Below are 18,315 nucleotides of genomic sequence, written 5' to 3'. Positions count from 1 at the left end.
AGTTGAGTAACTAATACGTGAGAATGCCACGAAAGAATTAGCAAATAAATTCGTGACTATCCCACGGAACTTTGTACCAATAGCTTACAATACATTGTATGGGTCAAAATTATCATTTTTTTATGATTAGGATATTAAAGGGGTCATCATATGAGATTTTTTAAATATGTAAAATAAGTCTTTGGTGTCCCCAGAGTGCTTATGTGAAGTTTTAGCTTAAAATACCCCACAGATAATTTATTATAGCATGTTAAAATTGCCACTTTGTAGGTGCAAGCAATGTGCTGTTTTTGGTTGTGTCCTTCAAAAAGGGAAATGAGCTGATGAAATGGGCTGATCGCAATGATGGTGGTTTGTTACAATTGAAACTCAATTGTGGTGTCAATTATTTCTCTCTCTCTCTCTCTTTCTCTGCACTAATTCGCAGTGCCGTGATTGGATAGTGCAGATAAGGGGCGGTATTATTGTAATTGGCTACCTACCTCACAAAATCTGAACGACCTAATTTTTCACATGCTTGCAAAAAATGATTTACCAGAACTAAGTTACTGGGTTGATCTTTTTTTTCACATTTTCTAGGTTGATAGAAGCACTGGGGACATAATTATAGTCAGATTAAAAGTCAGATTTTCACCCTATGACCCATTTAAAGATCATGTTCCATTAAGATATTGTACATTTCCTAAATTAATAAATAAAAAAAGTATTTATCATTAGTAATATGTTTTTACTAAAACTTCATTTGGACATCTTTAAAGGTGATTTTCTCAATATTTTGGTTATTTTGATTTTCAGATAGGGTTGTATTTCTGCCAAATAATGCCCTATACTAACAAACCATACATCAATAGAAAGCTTATTTAATTGAATGTAGTGTATTGTGTGCATTTCTAAATACACAAAAAGTGAACATGTTAACAATTAGGTGAATCAAATGTTTGTACCAGGCATCACAATTATTGGGATCAATAATCTCTGGTGTCACAGTGAAAGTCTTCTTCAGGTGAATCACTGGACGGGCCCTTATAAGGGGAACAATAAAGAAAATACATTAAGATATGAAATCACAACACTAGTCAATGTTTTTTTATATCCCAGCTTGATGCTTGTGAAATATAAGTTTAGATAAAAGTGTCTTCCAAATGCATAAATGTGTTACAAATATAAGCAAACTGTCAAATCACCTAAGCAAAACCACGCGGTCATCTAATGATCCAACCACGATATCTGGGTAACTGTTCTTGTCCACATCCAAACCACCGCTGATGGAATAGCCAAATGTCTGGAATCCAGCAGCTGGGATATCTTTTCCATAAATGACCTGAGGAAATATTGCAGGTGCAAAAGTGATACATTTGCAATGAAGTGTCCTAGTGTGTCCTCTTTTATGTACTGTATGCCATGTGGAACAGTAGTCAGACTGGCAGTGTTAACAACTAATGGTGTAAAATAAAACTTGATACTACATTAAACTCTGTAATTGTTAATTCAACTCTTTTAAGCAATGTAAACTGTAAAACAATTAATTTGCATCAATTTAACACTTGGATTTAAAACAACTTGCATATTATTGTCACGCTATTGCAGTACTTCTATTTAAAACACCATGGCCTGGTTTCACAGACATGGCTTAGCTAAAGCCAGGATAGGTCTTAGTTCAATTAAGATGTTTAAGCGTTATTTATAAACACGCTTTAAAAAAGACGTGTGTGTATCTTGATTCTTGAGACAAATCAATGGCACTGGGCTGGCAAATTTTAAGATCTGTCTGTGCAAGTGTGTGTTTTTAGTTGAGACGCTCAAACATGTCTTTTAGTCTAGGAGTAACCTTAAGCTTTGTCTGTGAAACCGGGGGCATAATACTCTAGTTACTACCAAATACTGGATAAATCAAATTATTTTTGATAAAACTAGAAACATTTATTTAGAAAGTAAACAGGGTCAAATTCAGTTTATTTCAAAACGTCTTAAAAAAATACAATCTCACCTGACTAGGCTTGGGAGATATGCCGTTTTTGTTACCCAACCATATAGACACACTGCCCTTTCCATTCCCATCATATGGAGCACCAACAGCAAAATCTGTGATAGACAAGTATAAAGCAGGAAACCATCAACGAGAAATATTTCTTAATAAAACCACAAGAAGGCAGCAGAGTAAAATGTTCTTGCTTCAGCTTGTGCAACACTGACTGACACAAAATAAAATGCAAATAAACGGCACATTAGCATTAAATGACTACAACATCCATATTACTTAGAGTGCAAAGCAAGTAAACAAATCCTACCTTGGAAGCCATCCTGGTTAACATCACCGATAGCCACAACAGCCATTCCAAAGGCAGAGTCTTTAGATCCATAGAGGACCAAGTCGGCTTTGTTACGGAAAACTCCATTCTGATTCATATAGATATACACCGCCCCGCCTTCAAGTTTTTTCCGGTCAAAATAAAACGGTGCTCCAACAATCAAATCCTTCCAACTGCATAAGAAGTTCCATGAAGACTCCATTATTGTACACCTATTTCCAGTTTTAAATTTCTAGTTTTAGACAAATAATATAATAAATGTCTTTACCTGTCATTGTTAAGATCCACAATAGCAATGCTATTGCCAAAATAAGATCCTACTTGCTCCCCCTTGAGAGTGCTTTGTAATATGAGGTTTCCTCCAGTGGTTTCTGATTGGGCCATCATCACTGATCCTTTGGCTTTGTCCCTTGGTGCTCCTGTTACCACTGTGTATTTATCTTTGCTTAATATGCCTTGATCCGTAGCTACAGAATAACCTAAAAAATAAAGTTATAATGTTAGTTGTGACTGGAATAAATTGTTCAATAGCAAAATAACTAGATATTGTGGTTTAACACAAATATGAATATTCATTAGTGATGCACTGATGTATCGGCCGCCGATATTTATCGGCCGATTTTTGATTAATTTTAAACCATCGGCATATCGGCAATAGCACGAGAAAGGCCGATACGGATTGTTTATTAATTAACTGCATAAAGAAATCCATTATATGTAAAAAAAAATGAGTTCATGTTGTTAATAAAATAAATGCTGTATAGCAAAAACCACCTTTGAAGGTTGTCATGCTGTCTTATTATATTTGTTTTAGCTTAATTTGTGCCTCTCTTATTATATTGGTCATTTGAATGTTAATTAGATCCAATCCATGTGCAGTAAAAATAATTTGATGCAGAAATAAACTAGCTAATAGACCAACTGTATAGTATTGTATACAAGTGTTTAATATCGGCATCAGCCAGAAGTTGTCTGTTTAAATCGGTATCGGCCCAAAAAAATCCTATCGGTGCATCCCTAATATTCATTAAAAATAATCATGGAATCAGAATTTGACAACTGTTAGAATAAAACTAATGTTGGTGAAGCATTTAAGTGTTGGAACTTGAAACAAAATCAAATCTTAATAAAATGTGGCATTCTATACTTTGCCTAATATTCACTTCTGCCAATATAATGTTTACCACTAATTCATGCAGAAGAGACTTATACAATTAAAATGTACATTTTAAAAACACTGTAGGCCCCTTTATTTGAACTTAAAATCTACTAACAAAATACATGCAAATATTTATGTTTTTGGTTATGAGTTCCAGATAAAATGAAGTTTTAATGTAGTTGCTCTAATGGTAAAGCATTGCATTAGCAGCACAAAGGTTGTAGCTTTGATACTTGATAAACACTTACTAATAATAAAAAATGTATAGCGCACTGTTATTCGCTTTGGATAGAAGCGTCTGCCAAATGCAGAAAAATGAAAACGTAAATGAATGGCTTGCTATCTATTCTAAGCTGTGCCATTACCTTACCAATGTAAATATTTGCTTGATCTTGAAATTTTTGAAACTTGCTCTTTATTGTAGTATAAACATCCTTAGGGCTATGCCACTTCAGAATAGCATTCCCTGCAAATTAAGAGAAAATCGTCAGATTTAGCAAACATTGTTTACTTGTTTTAGAATCAGATAAAATATTAGTTTACATGAAATTCCCTTACCCTGCCAGTTGTAGCATCCAGGTGAGCCAAGGACGATCTCATTCTGCGTGAAGGCTGAAGACATACCAGCAAGACACATGCCCTCATTTTCCATAGTACTACTGGGGTCACACATCTCTTCATGTAACTGCCACTGATGGTCCTTTTCGTCATACAGGAAATCATTTCCACGAATGTAGCATCTTCCAATCATGCGGTAGATGGACGACATGTTCCGAATGTAACGATGGCCGCATGCCTATTAAATCGTGAGTTATATTGTATGAATATTGCATTATTATGAATTTAGTTTCAACATGAGGAAGAGAAAATTAATATTATCATGATACTCACCAATACACGACCACCTGGTTTATTCTGACTGGCAACAGACACACCTAACCACATTCCTTCAATTATCTCCATGTTAGGATCTGATTTCTCTTCAAGATCTGTTTAACAAAATAATTCACAATAATCTAGATATTATATAAGCACTACCTGCCTATCTACTACATAAAAATAAATGATTCAAGCTAAAAAGGTTTGTAATGTGCCACCACACTTCTTGATCATTTCTTTGCCCTGTGTATTAACAGTGCACTGCGTGAAATAAGAAAATGATAATATATTGCATTACATAAAAAACTGGCTTAAACTTTCAAATGTAATGCTTTTATAATAATAAGAATTATTAATTCAAAGTATTATGTAATAATTGGACAGTTTGTAGTTTATCAATTAATCTTTCACAACGACAGCAACAATACAAAAATCAACAACAAAAGGCTGGAATCAACAGATGAAAAATGATATTGATAGTAATCAGCTGGACAAAATATATAACACTGGAGTAGTGGTTTATTGGATAATTTACTGCAAATATCTTACAAATTGTACCTTTAATAAGGTTCAGTCTTTTACAGTCTTTGGGATCTGTTGTGATTGGACAGGCATACATATCTCCAGTCTCATTGGCTGGCAGTCCAGGCTCCGCCTTCTCCTTAGGTGCTCCTACAAGAAGTCTGAAACAAGTAAAAATCTTATTGAGCTAAAGCCTGTCCTGGGGCAGGATTTTATCCAACGTGAACACAGTACTGGTTGTATGAGACAAAAAGCACATGAAGACTTTCAAGAAAAGGAAATAAATTCACTTGCACCTCTTCGCCTATCCCTTGTATTTCACTCTATCCTCTAACCTTATTGCACACTGCACATAAACTCAAGCATGTCTTACTCATAGCTGTCTGGGCTTGTCGGGTTACACGAAATGATTGTGACTTGGAAGAACTTGTTTAAACCCATTACTACAAGAGCACAATGCACAACGGTGAAAGCAGTCAAAAACATGTACTGTACAGATAACTTTACCTCTTAATCAAAAACTAAAAATGATTTATGTTTTGCAAAGAGAATATGAAGTAATTTACTACATTTGCAAAATACATTTAAACTCTAAAAATGCTGGGTTGTTTTAACCCATTGTGGGTAAAATTTGAAAAAACCCAACCGTTGTTTTAAATTGACCAAGATAATGTCTATATTTGGCCCAACCATGGTATAAAACAACCCAGCATAGGTTAATTTAAACCAATTGATTGGGTTGTCCATATTAGGCTTAACCTAATGCAAATTCTGGGTTGAACTATCCTATATTTTGTCTCAACTATGGGTTGAAACCACCCAAGTCATTTGTAATGTAAATCCATTGCTACATTATTCCCCCATTCCTATTACTGTGATGGATCTGAATGTTTTACGTTTCAGTTTTTATAAATCCCATTATCCATGATGGTGATTCTCATTACTGTAATACTGTAATTCTTTTGAAAAATAGGTTTTTAACTACTTTGCACAAGCCTTTTGTTTATGATTAACATACAAAATAAATAAGTCATAGATAAAGTTTATGGGGTGGTTTCCTGGACAGGGATTAGACTAGTCCTAGACTAAAACAAATGTCCAAACTAGAGCTGTCCAAACTAAAAAACAACTTGCACTGACATATCTTAAAAAATACATCCGTGCCATATGTTTTGCCTCAAAATGCACACAAGGGAGTAAGGCATATTTGTTAAAACTAGATATATTTCCTAATTAAACTAAGACCTAGTTCTATCTTAAGCTAATCCTTGTCTGGGAAACCACCCCTATGACATTTTACTCACACGTGGATTTGGTGAATAGGTTTGTGTAATAGACTGAGGATTGGTTAACGTAATGCACTTATGCAACACTTATAAAAAAAGGTATAAAACTGTACCTTTTCTGTCCCTAGGGTGATACCCTAAGGTTCTGTTTTGTATCTTTACAGGTATACTAAACATAATACAATGTTCTACCTTTTTGGGTACATTATACAGTACCTTGAGGATCTACTGTGTACCTTTACACAGTTAACCGTTTTGTACCCCTAAAGTTTGAGTGGTACATTTTGCGTCCTTAATGTACACACTATAGGTCCTTAGGTTATAATATTGTACCCCAAAACTTACAACATTTCAATGTGGTGTATACCCATAAAGGTACAAAAATCAATCTATGAGGGTACCACCCCAGCAACAGAAAAGGTACAGTTTTGTACTTGTTTTTAGCAGCGTATACTCTAAAAATGGCTGGGTTATTTTTGACCCAAAATGGGTAAATATTGGACAGAACACGTGCTGGGTTAAAAAATGACCCCATGCTGGGTTGTTGTTATGCAACTATGGGGTATAATAACCCAGCAGTCCAATATTTACCTATTATGGGTCAAAAATAACCAAGTCATTTCCATAAGCAATAAATATCAATGAGTCCTGCATTCTTAATCCTCATGTACTGTCTGGGACTCATGTCACAAAACCGTGCATCATTAAATATACAGGCTTAAGAGACATTTAGATCTGCTGTAATGGATCAGATATAATCCTCAAGGGTCTTTAAAATGTGAGCAGAATTAAAGAGGCTTTTCATTAAAAATCATTACAAAATCAATCAATTTTATTTCAACATTTTTCGGCGTGCACAACAGAAATAATAATCACTACAGCAGAGCTGCCTGGAGTCCTGCGGCATTAAAGTTTCATGATTTTTGGACACATACTTTAGTTGCTATTTTATCCAACCTTGCTGCCTGAGGCCTCATAAATATTCGGCTTTATGAAGGATGAGCTCTCATCAGATCGTGACCTGTATCTTACGGGATAACGAATGGCCGATGCGGTTAATTTATCTTCTTAAAATTCTGCTTGATGAGTTTTATCGGAAATGTATAGTGTATGACATTGTTATCAACAGTGAATTCGTTCCTTAAGCCGAGAAGTTATGTGTCACATAAAGTTTGGTAAAACACAATATCATTGCAATTTAAGCATTTAATATTGTATCACATGCCTAAACAACATGATGCCTATTTACTACAAAGTTAAAGGGCTGACATGTAGCTGAACATGACAGGGGCATGTGGTAAACCTCTTAAATGAAGAGTTTAGTTTGCTTTATTTAAATGCTCCATTTTATGTTCGGATAAATTTACATTACACTATCTATAAACGGCCAATATATTCACAGAAATCTCATTGAAAACAAAAGAGAAGCAATCATTCCTCTGGTGTTCCTGGTGGACTGTTTTACCTTAAAAACAACTTAATAAAGTTGAATTTCATAAATGTTTTGTTTTATTTTCACACTTTTTCATTTTATTTTTCATTTATGTTTTATTTGTCCCTAAATATTTCCCTTGCCCATGAAGTGAACAGTAATAATTTCCCAAGGGAACTCAAATATAATCCTCTTTGCTCAATTTGACACAATTCCTTCATTATATTCTTAAAGTGGGTTTATTCCAATTCACTTGTTCATACGCGTCTCACAGTGTGATGAGTTATACTGTAATGAGGACATACACAAAGTCGAGAGAGGGGGAGAGATGAAAAAGATAAAGAGTAAGATGAAGGTGACAGGCATGGACTGGCAATGAAAAACAAAAGGTGAGATAAAAGGCAACCCCCACCCATGTGGGCATTATATCATTTGGACCCCCACTTTCGCCCCCTCCTCAAATCACCAACGCCACCCATCCGCTTGTGTTCTTGCTCCATGCCTGTCATGTGACTCTTAAATCTGGTTTTATCAAGGACAACACAGGAAATGAGAAAGTCAAGAGAAAGGTGAATGATAAAGAAAGAATGTCTGATTCTTCTCTTAGCTACATAGTAACCAGCAGTAAAATCACGATCTAGACATGCTTACAGTAGAGAGGAGGAGTTCATTTAAGAATTTCTGCTAAACATCTAATACAACATTTTATGAATCTGAACTCTTGATCAATTGAACTTCTGATCCTAAATGTACTAAATTTGCAAAATAGAGTATTTATCATAAATAAAAAAATACTATTGATTAATTATTTTCTCATTTTGCAGGCACTTTTATTCAAGGCAACTTAGAAATGAGGGAGCATCTAACATTAAAAACCCAGATACATCAATAAATCATCCACGATTCCAGATCAACAGCAGCTCACCGTTTTCAGTCTTGGCTTATTCAATCACAGTGCAGCAATAAAAAAGTATAAAACATAATATTAATTCAAAACACCAGCAAAACCAACAATAAGAAAAAAAACGTCCTAAAGCTAGTGCCACACCAAAAGATTTTTTTTAAATCTTATCAGATTTTGAAAATGCGAGAGACCACATAAAAAAATTGACGATTTAACACTTTTGTTTCCATAGTGTGTGGAGTGCCACTACGTGGTCATGAACAATCCAACCGCCTCCATTGACTTTGTATTGCGAGAGGCCGCCTCCTCATTTCTGGCTTATAACAAAAACAAAATAATGCTTAAAGCTGCTGTGTGACAATGTGTACAGCGAAGAAGCCAAAAAACAAAAACAGAAATAGATGTTTATAAGCTGTCGAGCCGTAAAACCCAGCTTTTAAGGAGAAAAAAGCAGATCGCCAACTACGTTTCCGTCTGGGCGCAGTTCTACTAATAGTAGTACTATGAAAAGTTGCCTGTTTCCACTTTTGTGTCTTTAAATGATCATTTTTTTGGGGTCGACAACTAATAAAAACTAATTTCTGGGTTTTTTGGCTTGTTAGCTGTACACCCTGACACACAGCAGCTTTTATGTATTATTCTGTTTTTGTTATAAGTCATAAATGACAAGGAGGCAGCCTCTCGCAATACAAAGTCAATGGAAACGGATGGATTGTTGTCCCCTGGTGGGCGTGGTTTTCAGGTTATGACATGTTGCGCACTGTCTCTATAAGATAAACGTCATAAACAACGCAAGTTTCTTGAGAATACGGGAAATCTCGCGGAGATCTCGCAATGTCTCTTGCAGCAAACGTGATTTTACAGTATACAAACAGGTACAACAGGTATAAAGAATAAAGGTATGAAATGAACTGCTTTTTTACATCTCTGATGCAGGGCTCAACATAAAGGACTGCCTGGTGGCCCGGGGCCAGCGTGCGAGACGTTCGGGCCAGTAAACAGTACTGTCATTTGCCCGATTGGGCCAGTGCTTCGCTCTCAGTCGCACCGTGCACCACATAAAAATCTGATAAGATAACCGGTTCAACCACATAGACGATCTTCCCTAGGAGGGGAAAAATCGGCCCAAATTCTGCCCGATTATCTTGTGGTGTGTACTGGGCTTAAGTTAAGGACACTTAAACAAACTGTGCTGTTCCTTGTTAGAAACAAGTGCGTGGCTGAAGTTTATCTTTAACAAGACCCCTATACATTTAAATCCGACCTTTAAAATTTGTGCAGTGCAAATTATGTCATCAAACAGACAAAATGCAATGAAGATAAAGGATGGAGCAGAGAAAACAAAGTTGGCCCAACAGGAAACCAGTGGTTAGGATGTCTGGCGCATTTAGTAAGTGTTTTGCATGCAATGACTTTACATCGAAGTCTAAAAAAAGGTAAAACAAAAAAGGCCTATAGTTATTTCTAAGATTCATAGAGGCAGTCACGATAAATGACGTTATGCTTTTGGGCATAAAACTTGTAAATTCTGCAAAGCAAACAAAATAAAACAAAGTGACAAATAAAGCATGGACCTTCCCAAAGCATTCTTGCCATCGAAACTTGACATAGATATAAAAATCCTCCTTTCTCGAGCTGATTTATAACACAGAAAAACTGCAGTGAATACAGTTTCACTGTTGCAGTCTGTGTAGTGATGTGTAACCCGTCTAGCTACAAATGAAGCAGTTTATACTTGAACAGATACACATGACCTTTACTACAATTAAACACAAGTCTAATACCAGAGGAGCACCACATACCTCAAAGGCAATGTGAGGAATAGATTAAAACAGATTAATATAATCTTTTCCATGAGCCTTTCTTTTTGCTTAAAAAAATAACAAGTACCTCGTACATATACAGCATATACAACAATAGTACTTCCTGTGACCCGGTGAAGAAGGTGTGTTTGGTGGTTTCTCTGAATGAGTAGCAGTCACGTGTGTTGTAGCAATATTTGATCAGTCTACATCTAAAATAAAATGTGAAAGTACTGTACACAAAAGATACTGTAAAGGCCTAAGTACATAAGAGCAGCCCAAAAAGCAAAAAAACATCTCACTAAATGAGACTGACTCCCTATAAACAAAATGCTTAATTGGAACTTTGGATATGTTTTGGCAGTGCTGTGCCGATTCAGGTTCAGACAGGTCAAATGCATCTCCCACACATGTACACAAAAAATGAAAAACAAAAAAAAAATGCAACAAAGGGACATTCACTAAACTAAGCTAAACCATAAATCCAGTAAAGATTAAGATAACTTTATTAACTGACTACAAGCAAAAGCCACTAAACGCCACCTCGGTCAAAAATGAGATAATGATATTAACCAAAGATGAATGTGAAACATGGATCACATTTAAACCTGTATGCCTTTTGTGAGAACTTGAACCTGAATACAATCTGAATGTGGCAGCGACATGGATCACAGTGTCCTCTTATGTGTTCAGTTTCATAATTTTTACTTGCATCATTTGCAATGTTTAGTGGCATTTTTTTGTGATTTTGCAACCATTTATGGTCTTGTACAAAGAAGTGGGTTTTTTTTTAGAAGTGGAGGTTTTTGCCAGAAAAAGCTTGAATGCACTTGAGGGTTTTGCAGCAAATACATAATAAGGCATTTCATTTACTGAAATACTTATACTCTTTTCATTGCCATTTAAGTTAAATTACTGAACCTAAACATAAGAACCTGATTAAAAAGATGCTCATTCACAGAAAAACATGCCGGCCCCACTTAGAGAGTTTTGCATCTGAACTCCTTATATATAAAATAAACTTTGGAGATAACTGGATGATTGGTTTAGTTTATCTTTTTGTAACAAGTCTGTAATTCATACAGCTTAATTTGAGCTTTTTATTGAAGCAGTTAAAGCCTGTAAATAAAAAAAGTCATTAAATTGTCTACAACATAACTCAACAATATAAAAGACTGACTAAATTGTGCCTGCTGTGAGCAACCTCAGCCCCAAGTGTCAAATGGAGTTAATCTACCGTAATTGTTCAAGCAGTAAATTACCAGACCTTAGTGGTCATTTCAAATGAACTTTATAGAGACTTCTGACAGAAATGCAAAGGTGTTTGTGTTCAGGGATTTATGATGAACAAATTAAAGATCTTAATTGTTCTTAAATTAGTGCTAAATAATCACTTCTCTCGCTCTTGTTAAAGAGCACCTATGGTCCGATTCACGATTTACATTTCCTCTGGTGTGTAAGTGTGTATCTCTTTTCTTGGACTACAACAAACACATGGATTGTAGGCAACAGTTTACTTCCTGGTAGGGATGCACCGATAGGATTTTTTGGGTTGTTACCGATACCGATTTAAACAGACAACTTCTGGCCGATACCGATATTAAACACTTGTATACAATACTATACAGTTGGTCTATTAGCTAGTTTCAAATTATTCAAATTATTTTCACTGAACATGGATTTGATCTAATTAAAATTCAACTGACCAACATAATAAGAGAGGCACAAATTAAGCTAAAACAAATATAATAAGACAGCATGACAACCTTCAAAGGTGGTTTTTGCTATTCAGCATTTATTTTATTAACAACATTAACTAATTTTTTTACATATAATGGATTTCTTTATGCATTTAATTAATAAACAATCGGTATCTGCTAGGGATGCACCGATACCGATACTGGTATGTATCGGCCTCGATACCACATTTTCAAAAGTACTCGTACTCGTTAAAAGTCCCCCAATACCTGGAATCTATACCACGGTCTGAGAAATGTCTATGTTTGAGCAGCGTGTAAGGGGTTAATGCCTCTTGTGTTGTCCAAAGAGGCAGAGTTTACAACAAACTGGAAAACTAGTCCTTTGTTTTTTTGTTAAATTATATGACTAAAGCTGTTACCTGTAAATTTAAATCATGTTTTTTTATTAAGTACTCGGTATCGGTATCGGCAAGTACTGAAATGCAAGTACTCGTACTTGTACTCGTATTCCAAAAAAGTGGAATCGGTGCATCCCTAGTATCTGCCTTTCTCGTGCTATTGCCGATATGCCGATGGTTTCAAATTCATCAAAAATCGGCCGATAAATATCGGCGGCCGATACATCGGTGCATCACTACTTCCTGGGATTGGTGATGTAGACAAGACCGACATTATAATAATTCCTCCCGCTTGGACTCACAGCCTGTAAGTTAACTCCTGTTAGCATTGCATTGTGAGCGAATCTTTCAAACATGGTAAGGAGCGTCACATTTCCTGCTGACGTCAGGCCAATCACAACATACAGATTAGCTGGCCAATCGGGGACACAGAGCTTTCAAATCTGAGTGTTTCAGGAAGAGAGTGAAATCTGGAGCTACAAAAATATACGGTATGTGGAAAATAGTTTTTTTTTAATCATAAACCACGCCAAAACATTGTATTAAACCAAATACACAAAATAGCGTTGTTTTTAGCAATGATATAGGTGCCCTTTAAATTATTCACATCAGGGAGAAAACAGGTTATTAGGGTACGACATTTGGGACAAATGACCAAAGATCCCCCAACACAGGGCATCCTTGTGTATCATTCTAGCCTGTGGCACACAAAGACTGAGCCAGCTCTTTATAGGCTGTACCAGATGATGAATGTCAAGCCGGTTCAATTATATTGTTGCTTGGGTTACTATCGTCCTTGGATCAAGATCAAGTAGATCTCTGAACGGTTAATGTGTACATAAATCTCTGAGTCTAAGGCAGGGCTGTCTTTTATAAGCATGTGAAATAATTATTCCAATTTATAGAAAAATCTCCTTTAGTCATTTGAAGTGTTTCCTTCAGATTCAGCTTCTCAACCAATAAAAACGAATAGCTTGAAGGTCTTGGATCGTCAATGACAAGCAATTAGAAAGCCATAAGAAAATGGATTCTGCAAGTTCACATTGGCTGGGACTACTCCACTTGTACGATGACAAAGCCACAAACATTTGAGCAAAGAAAATGGTTGTTTTATAACTTTAAATTTTAGTTACATTATGTGACGAACAGCAAACATTTACCCTGTAGTGGTTTTGAAAGGATATCATTAAAGGGGCACAATGGCAGACCCCCATTCCAGAGACCACCATTGTGATGGTAGTTTCCTAAATCTGCTAACAATAGAGACTTAATGTCTTATGATTTATGTCTTATGAGTCTGTTACATGCATTTTTTATTTCCTAATTTTCTGGTCCGACTACGCAACACAACACTGTGTGTCACAGTCAGGGGCAGCAATCACATGGCAGTCAGGCCGATGTGTGCCTGTATAAAACCAAATCACAGTTTCTAGTGTTTCTAGTGTACAGAATCCTTAAATCATCTGATATCTCTGCTGTGCTCTCAAAAATCAAGCACAAATAATATATGCATAGCATGGGGCTGTTTGGCCCTTCTGACTTGCCAATTGGTTGATGTACCAGGGTCAACATAATGTTGCCCTTAGGACATCAACCACTAGATCGAGTGGGTTTAGGTTTTATTTTAAAAAAGTTGTCCTTGGGTCAACACAATATGTTGCCCTGAGGTCATTCTTCACTTGGCAAAATCAGGTCAAGCGGGAGTGTTTGTGGTTTTATTATTATATATATATACTTTAATTCACATTCAATATCTGGAGAAGCTACTTGTTATATACGAGAGACATGTGTAAGTTGTTTTAACATTTCCTGCTTCAAGGCTCAATCACACATCCGTATGCACTTCCAAGAATATCAGTAAAAGCTACTCTAAAAATACAGTTGTTAGCATCACAACTGATTTGACAATTGAATCGACAGGGGTGTTGTGTTATGTATAGATCTGTCAACAACTAACATGCTACAGCAGTATCCTTATTTTTTACAGTGGTTTCAAAAAGTAATGACTTTACTTTGTTGTGTTATATTTGCTCAAATGCAATCTTAATCAAAGTTGGACTCGAATGTGTTTTGCATAGCATACTCGTTTCTAATAATAAACATTAAAAATACGAGCGAATGCAGATGTATGGCTTCCATTGCGAAATCTCTGGAATTCTTATTTCCTGGGGATATGATAACTAACTAAAGCATGCAAACCAATACACATGTCTTTAGTGCGTGACTGTATATGTATTCTCAGTCCAATCTCAAGCGGCATCTGTAATAGCTGTGTTTTTGCAAATCTGAGTTGAGATACACATGCTGCACCCTTTTCACCAAACATCGTTGAGCAAGATGTAATGTAATACCATTAAGACAATGCACTGTGATGCTAATAACATCCGTTGTGGGTAATCTATTTGATTCACTGCCTTGTTCAATTATCTTTAAAGCTCCACGCAAAATATTTCCATATTAAATGTAAGGTCTCACTTTTGTTTCTATTTATTTAGTCAAATATATTAATTGAAACAGCAAGCAATGGTAACTGCCACCAGGAAATAACCATATAAAATGGTCAGCATGTACAGAGTTTTCATCAAGGGCACAATATCAATGTGGAAACATACAAGGCCTCGAACACAAGGCCAAAATTACAAACTGGGATTCATTTACTTGTTCAGTCACTTAATATGTTACTATTTCACATGTAATTCCTGACTCTTTGCCTAAAATATTACTTTGATCCATTACTAAACTGACTGTAAAAATGTTAACCTACAAGTGAAGAGTTTGGTTACGAAATAACTCTGTTTTAAATTTTTTGTCAAAACATGTTTATTATTATGTTATCATGTTTTTATTGTGATGTATTGTGCTACTTAGCAGTATTATTATATTATTTTTTGTTATTAAGGCTTACATCAAACTGCAATTTGATTGATATTAATTGAAATGCACAATACAAAAAACTAGATTTTTCTCGTTTTGGAACCAAACTCTTTAAGTGTTATTTCAATAATCTATGCTAAACATAAGCCTTACAATTTACTTTTGTTGGTGTAATCTAATAAATGTATAAATCACAGTAAAGTTTTGTCTTGAAAACTAGAAAATGTGAAATTTGAACAAGCTTTTTTTTAGGTTACATCACAAACAGTGACATTAGGACATCTTGATATATACTGTACTTTTACATTATGTTAACAAATACTGCAGTATACTTTAGTATTGACTATTTCCTAAATAATATAGGGTTTTTGAACTGTACCATAGTAAATATTAAAGAATAAAACAGTTTATCAATTCACTATAGTTATACTACAGTAGCTACAAAACATAGTAAATTAAAAAAAGTGTAGTACAATATACACTTTACTACAGTTAACTATAGTAAAAATCCATGTCTGAAGAATAACTAATTTAATTGAAAACAAGCTTTTGTTGTAGCTACCATTAACTATGACGAAACAAGTGTCTGACCTCCTACAGTTTTGATCACACACCGAGTCCTATTGTGAAATGGAGCTTTACGTTGTTAATCATTTACCTGAGTTAATTTACCGCCACACCTTCGAAAAAAACCAGAAACGATAACCATCTTTCATTGTTGTATCAATATGTGGGGTAAACAATTAGACGTGCACGATGTTATCAATTTCTTTACCAAATCAGAAATACTTTGCAGCCTCCATTAATAAATATAAAATCACTCACAGCAACACAACTTGCAACAGGTTGCCTGAGGAAAATCGTGTCTATCCCATTACACTTGACCCTACTTGTAATTCACAATGAAACATACTTACAGGTATCTCTGTTCTTTTACAAACTGCTCATGAAGTGCAACAGAAAGTCCAAATAAACTGCCTGCCGTTTTCCCCTCCTTGACGACTGGAAACTTCACATCCAAGTTGAGCGCTTGACAGCAGTGAACTGCGCACAGCACGAACACCGCTACAGCCGTGTTTATATGGAGCCTGTGCAGATAAAACACACTCATTTTTCCAAATGGTCTCTGTGGGGCTGCAAATCCGTACTTTTTTGGTTTGTCACGATCGGAGGGAGATGAATCTGGCCGGGTATGAACAGGAGCGGATTGATCAGACACCGCGAAATCATTGTTCATGTTAGTCATTCTTCCGGGGTGTTCGCTCATAGGTTAAAACCTGACTGGAGGGCATTGAAAAAGCGGCGCGCGGCCACCTTGACAGAGGACAGACATGCACATGCTAGACTACACACACCCAGTTTCATTTTGACAAAACAACAAGAAAACTAGTATTGTGGAGGCTAAACCGATGATTTAAACAAGAACACTGAAGGTGAATTGTGCATTGTTTTGTCTGTGCGATGAGAATAACAACTTGTTGCTCAGGGAATGATTAATATTTTCAGGGCGTTTATTGTTATTTCTTTGTAATTGTTTGTTTCACAAACAACACAACATGAACATGTAGCCCATATGTATTTAGTTTGCACACAAAATACATGAATGGGGTGTGAGCTCATGAGGTGTGATTGCTAAATACCAATGAAAAGTGCCACATTGGGCCAGTTATTGTTTTCAGAGGAACCCATGACTGGTACAGACTTGCAATAACTAAAAACGTGACTCTGTTTGTAAAATCCAGGTTAAAGTTTATCATCGAATTATGAGATAATGAAATCGTTTGATTTCATTCACTGATTTCACTTCTATTTCAGTTTTTGAAATGACCTTAGGTCTACTCAGTCCATATTAAAGATATCAAGGTTATATTTTTCAAAATGTACTTATATTATGTAGGATGAAAAACAGTATGGGGTGTGAGTGGGGCAGAAATGAATGCTGGGTTAATTGTAACGCAGCTACTTTACATATTTCTACAGGGCTGAGCAAACTGTGCTTTTGCTTTTTCCTTACTGTCAGAAGATGATCTCCTGTGAATTTATTTAAAGTTTTGATGTGTTTCGGTTAAGATATTGAACAAAGAGTGTTTCGGAGGCATAAAAGTACATTTCTTTATCTTATGTAAGTCACCAAATCCAACCTTATATTATTATAATCACTGTCTTGTTACCTAAAACATAACACCATATTGAAATATGTCAGCAACTCCTAGTAACTGGTAGATGGGATTGAAAACATTTTTACACAGCGGGATTAGTTGTCACACAGTGTTACAATTAAGCCTCAGGTACAATGATAATGAAATGAAAACAATGTAAATAATATTTATCAAAATCATAACTGTTAATAGAATATCAGAAGAAATAACTCACAATTATCTTGTTTTTCTTATTTGTAAAGTCCTTTAAAAAAATCTATTTATATGCATTGAGGCATAATACAAGGATGGTAGATGAAGGATCATTGATGGATGAATGTGTGGATATCTATCTATTATATATAAACAATATCCACCTGTAAGTATATAGATCAAATTTTATTGAATTATTTGTGTAAAAAAATGATTAATCTAACTTAAATATTTTTTTAAAGCGTTAGGTTGTGCCCTGCTCTCCTCTACATCACAAAAAATTACTTTTGCTGGGTTTTCACAGTCAAGGTCCCAAATTAAAGCATAACAGGTCATGTGTCTCCTCTTGAAAGTTGAAAATGTTGTTGTCAAATCATGAATGCATTTGTAAAGATTCTGGTAGAGTTTTGTATCACATATTATTAATGTATACGTATTGTCCCTGAATAAACTAAATCCAAACCATTTTCTTCTTCTTTATTTATTCTTTACACCATTCCAGCTTACGGCTATAATCATAGCGAGGACCGGTTAATCCATACACAAGTTGGGGAGGGACAATTTGGTATCTCTAACTTGCAAGGTTTTTGGCATTTCGGAGTAAACCCACGCTTACACAGGAAGAACATGCAAACTCCACACAGAAAGGCCACCTGCCCTAGCCGGGGCCGGAACTGGGATGAAGACATTTTAAATGCT

At 35.5% G+C, this 18,315-nt stretch overlaps 1 protein-coding gene across 1 annotated transcript in view; it reads right to left on the bottom strand.

Annotated features, from left to right (window-relative positions):
* Nucleotides 1-16,523, bottom strand: part of itga3a (integrin, alpha 3a) — a 32,239-nt gene extending 15,716 nt beyond the window's left edge. The window contains exons 1-10 of the mRNA XM_065275799.2: nucleotides 16,183-16,523; nucleotides 4,906-5,030; nucleotides 4,360-4,457; nucleotides 4,027-4,264; nucleotides 3,839-3,934; nucleotides 2,578-2,788; nucleotides 2,289-2,482; nucleotides 1,988-2,082; nucleotides 1,185-1,321; nucleotides 945-1,022 (exon numbers count right to left, since the gene is read on the bottom strand). Of these exons, the coding sequence (XP_065131871.1) occupies nucleotides 945-1,022; nucleotides 1,185-1,321; nucleotides 1,988-2,082; nucleotides 2,289-2,482; nucleotides 2,578-2,788; nucleotides 3,839-3,934; nucleotides 4,027-4,264; nucleotides 4,360-4,457; nucleotides 4,906-5,030; nucleotides 16,183-16,511 (1,601 nt within the window). The 5' untranslated portion in view covers nucleotides 16,512-16,523. The remainder of the gene's footprint in view (nucleotides 1-944; nucleotides 1,023-1,184; nucleotides 1,322-1,987; nucleotides 2,083-2,288; nucleotides 2,483-2,577; nucleotides 2,789-3,838; nucleotides 3,935-4,026; nucleotides 4,265-4,359; nucleotides 4,458-4,905; nucleotides 5,031-16,182) is intronic.
* Nucleotides 16,524-18,315: the final 1,792 nt, after the last annotated feature.

Source organism: Paramisgurnus dabryanus, chromosome 3 (assembly GCF_030506205.2).
Source record: "Paramisgurnus dabryanus chromosome 3, PD_genome_1.1, whole genome shotgun sequence".
NCBI classification, from domain to species: domain Eukaryota; kingdom Metazoa; phylum Chordata; class Actinopteri; order Cypriniformes; family Cobitidae; genus Paramisgurnus; species Paramisgurnus dabryanus.
This window is presented reverse-complemented; position numbering and strand designations above follow the sequence as displayed.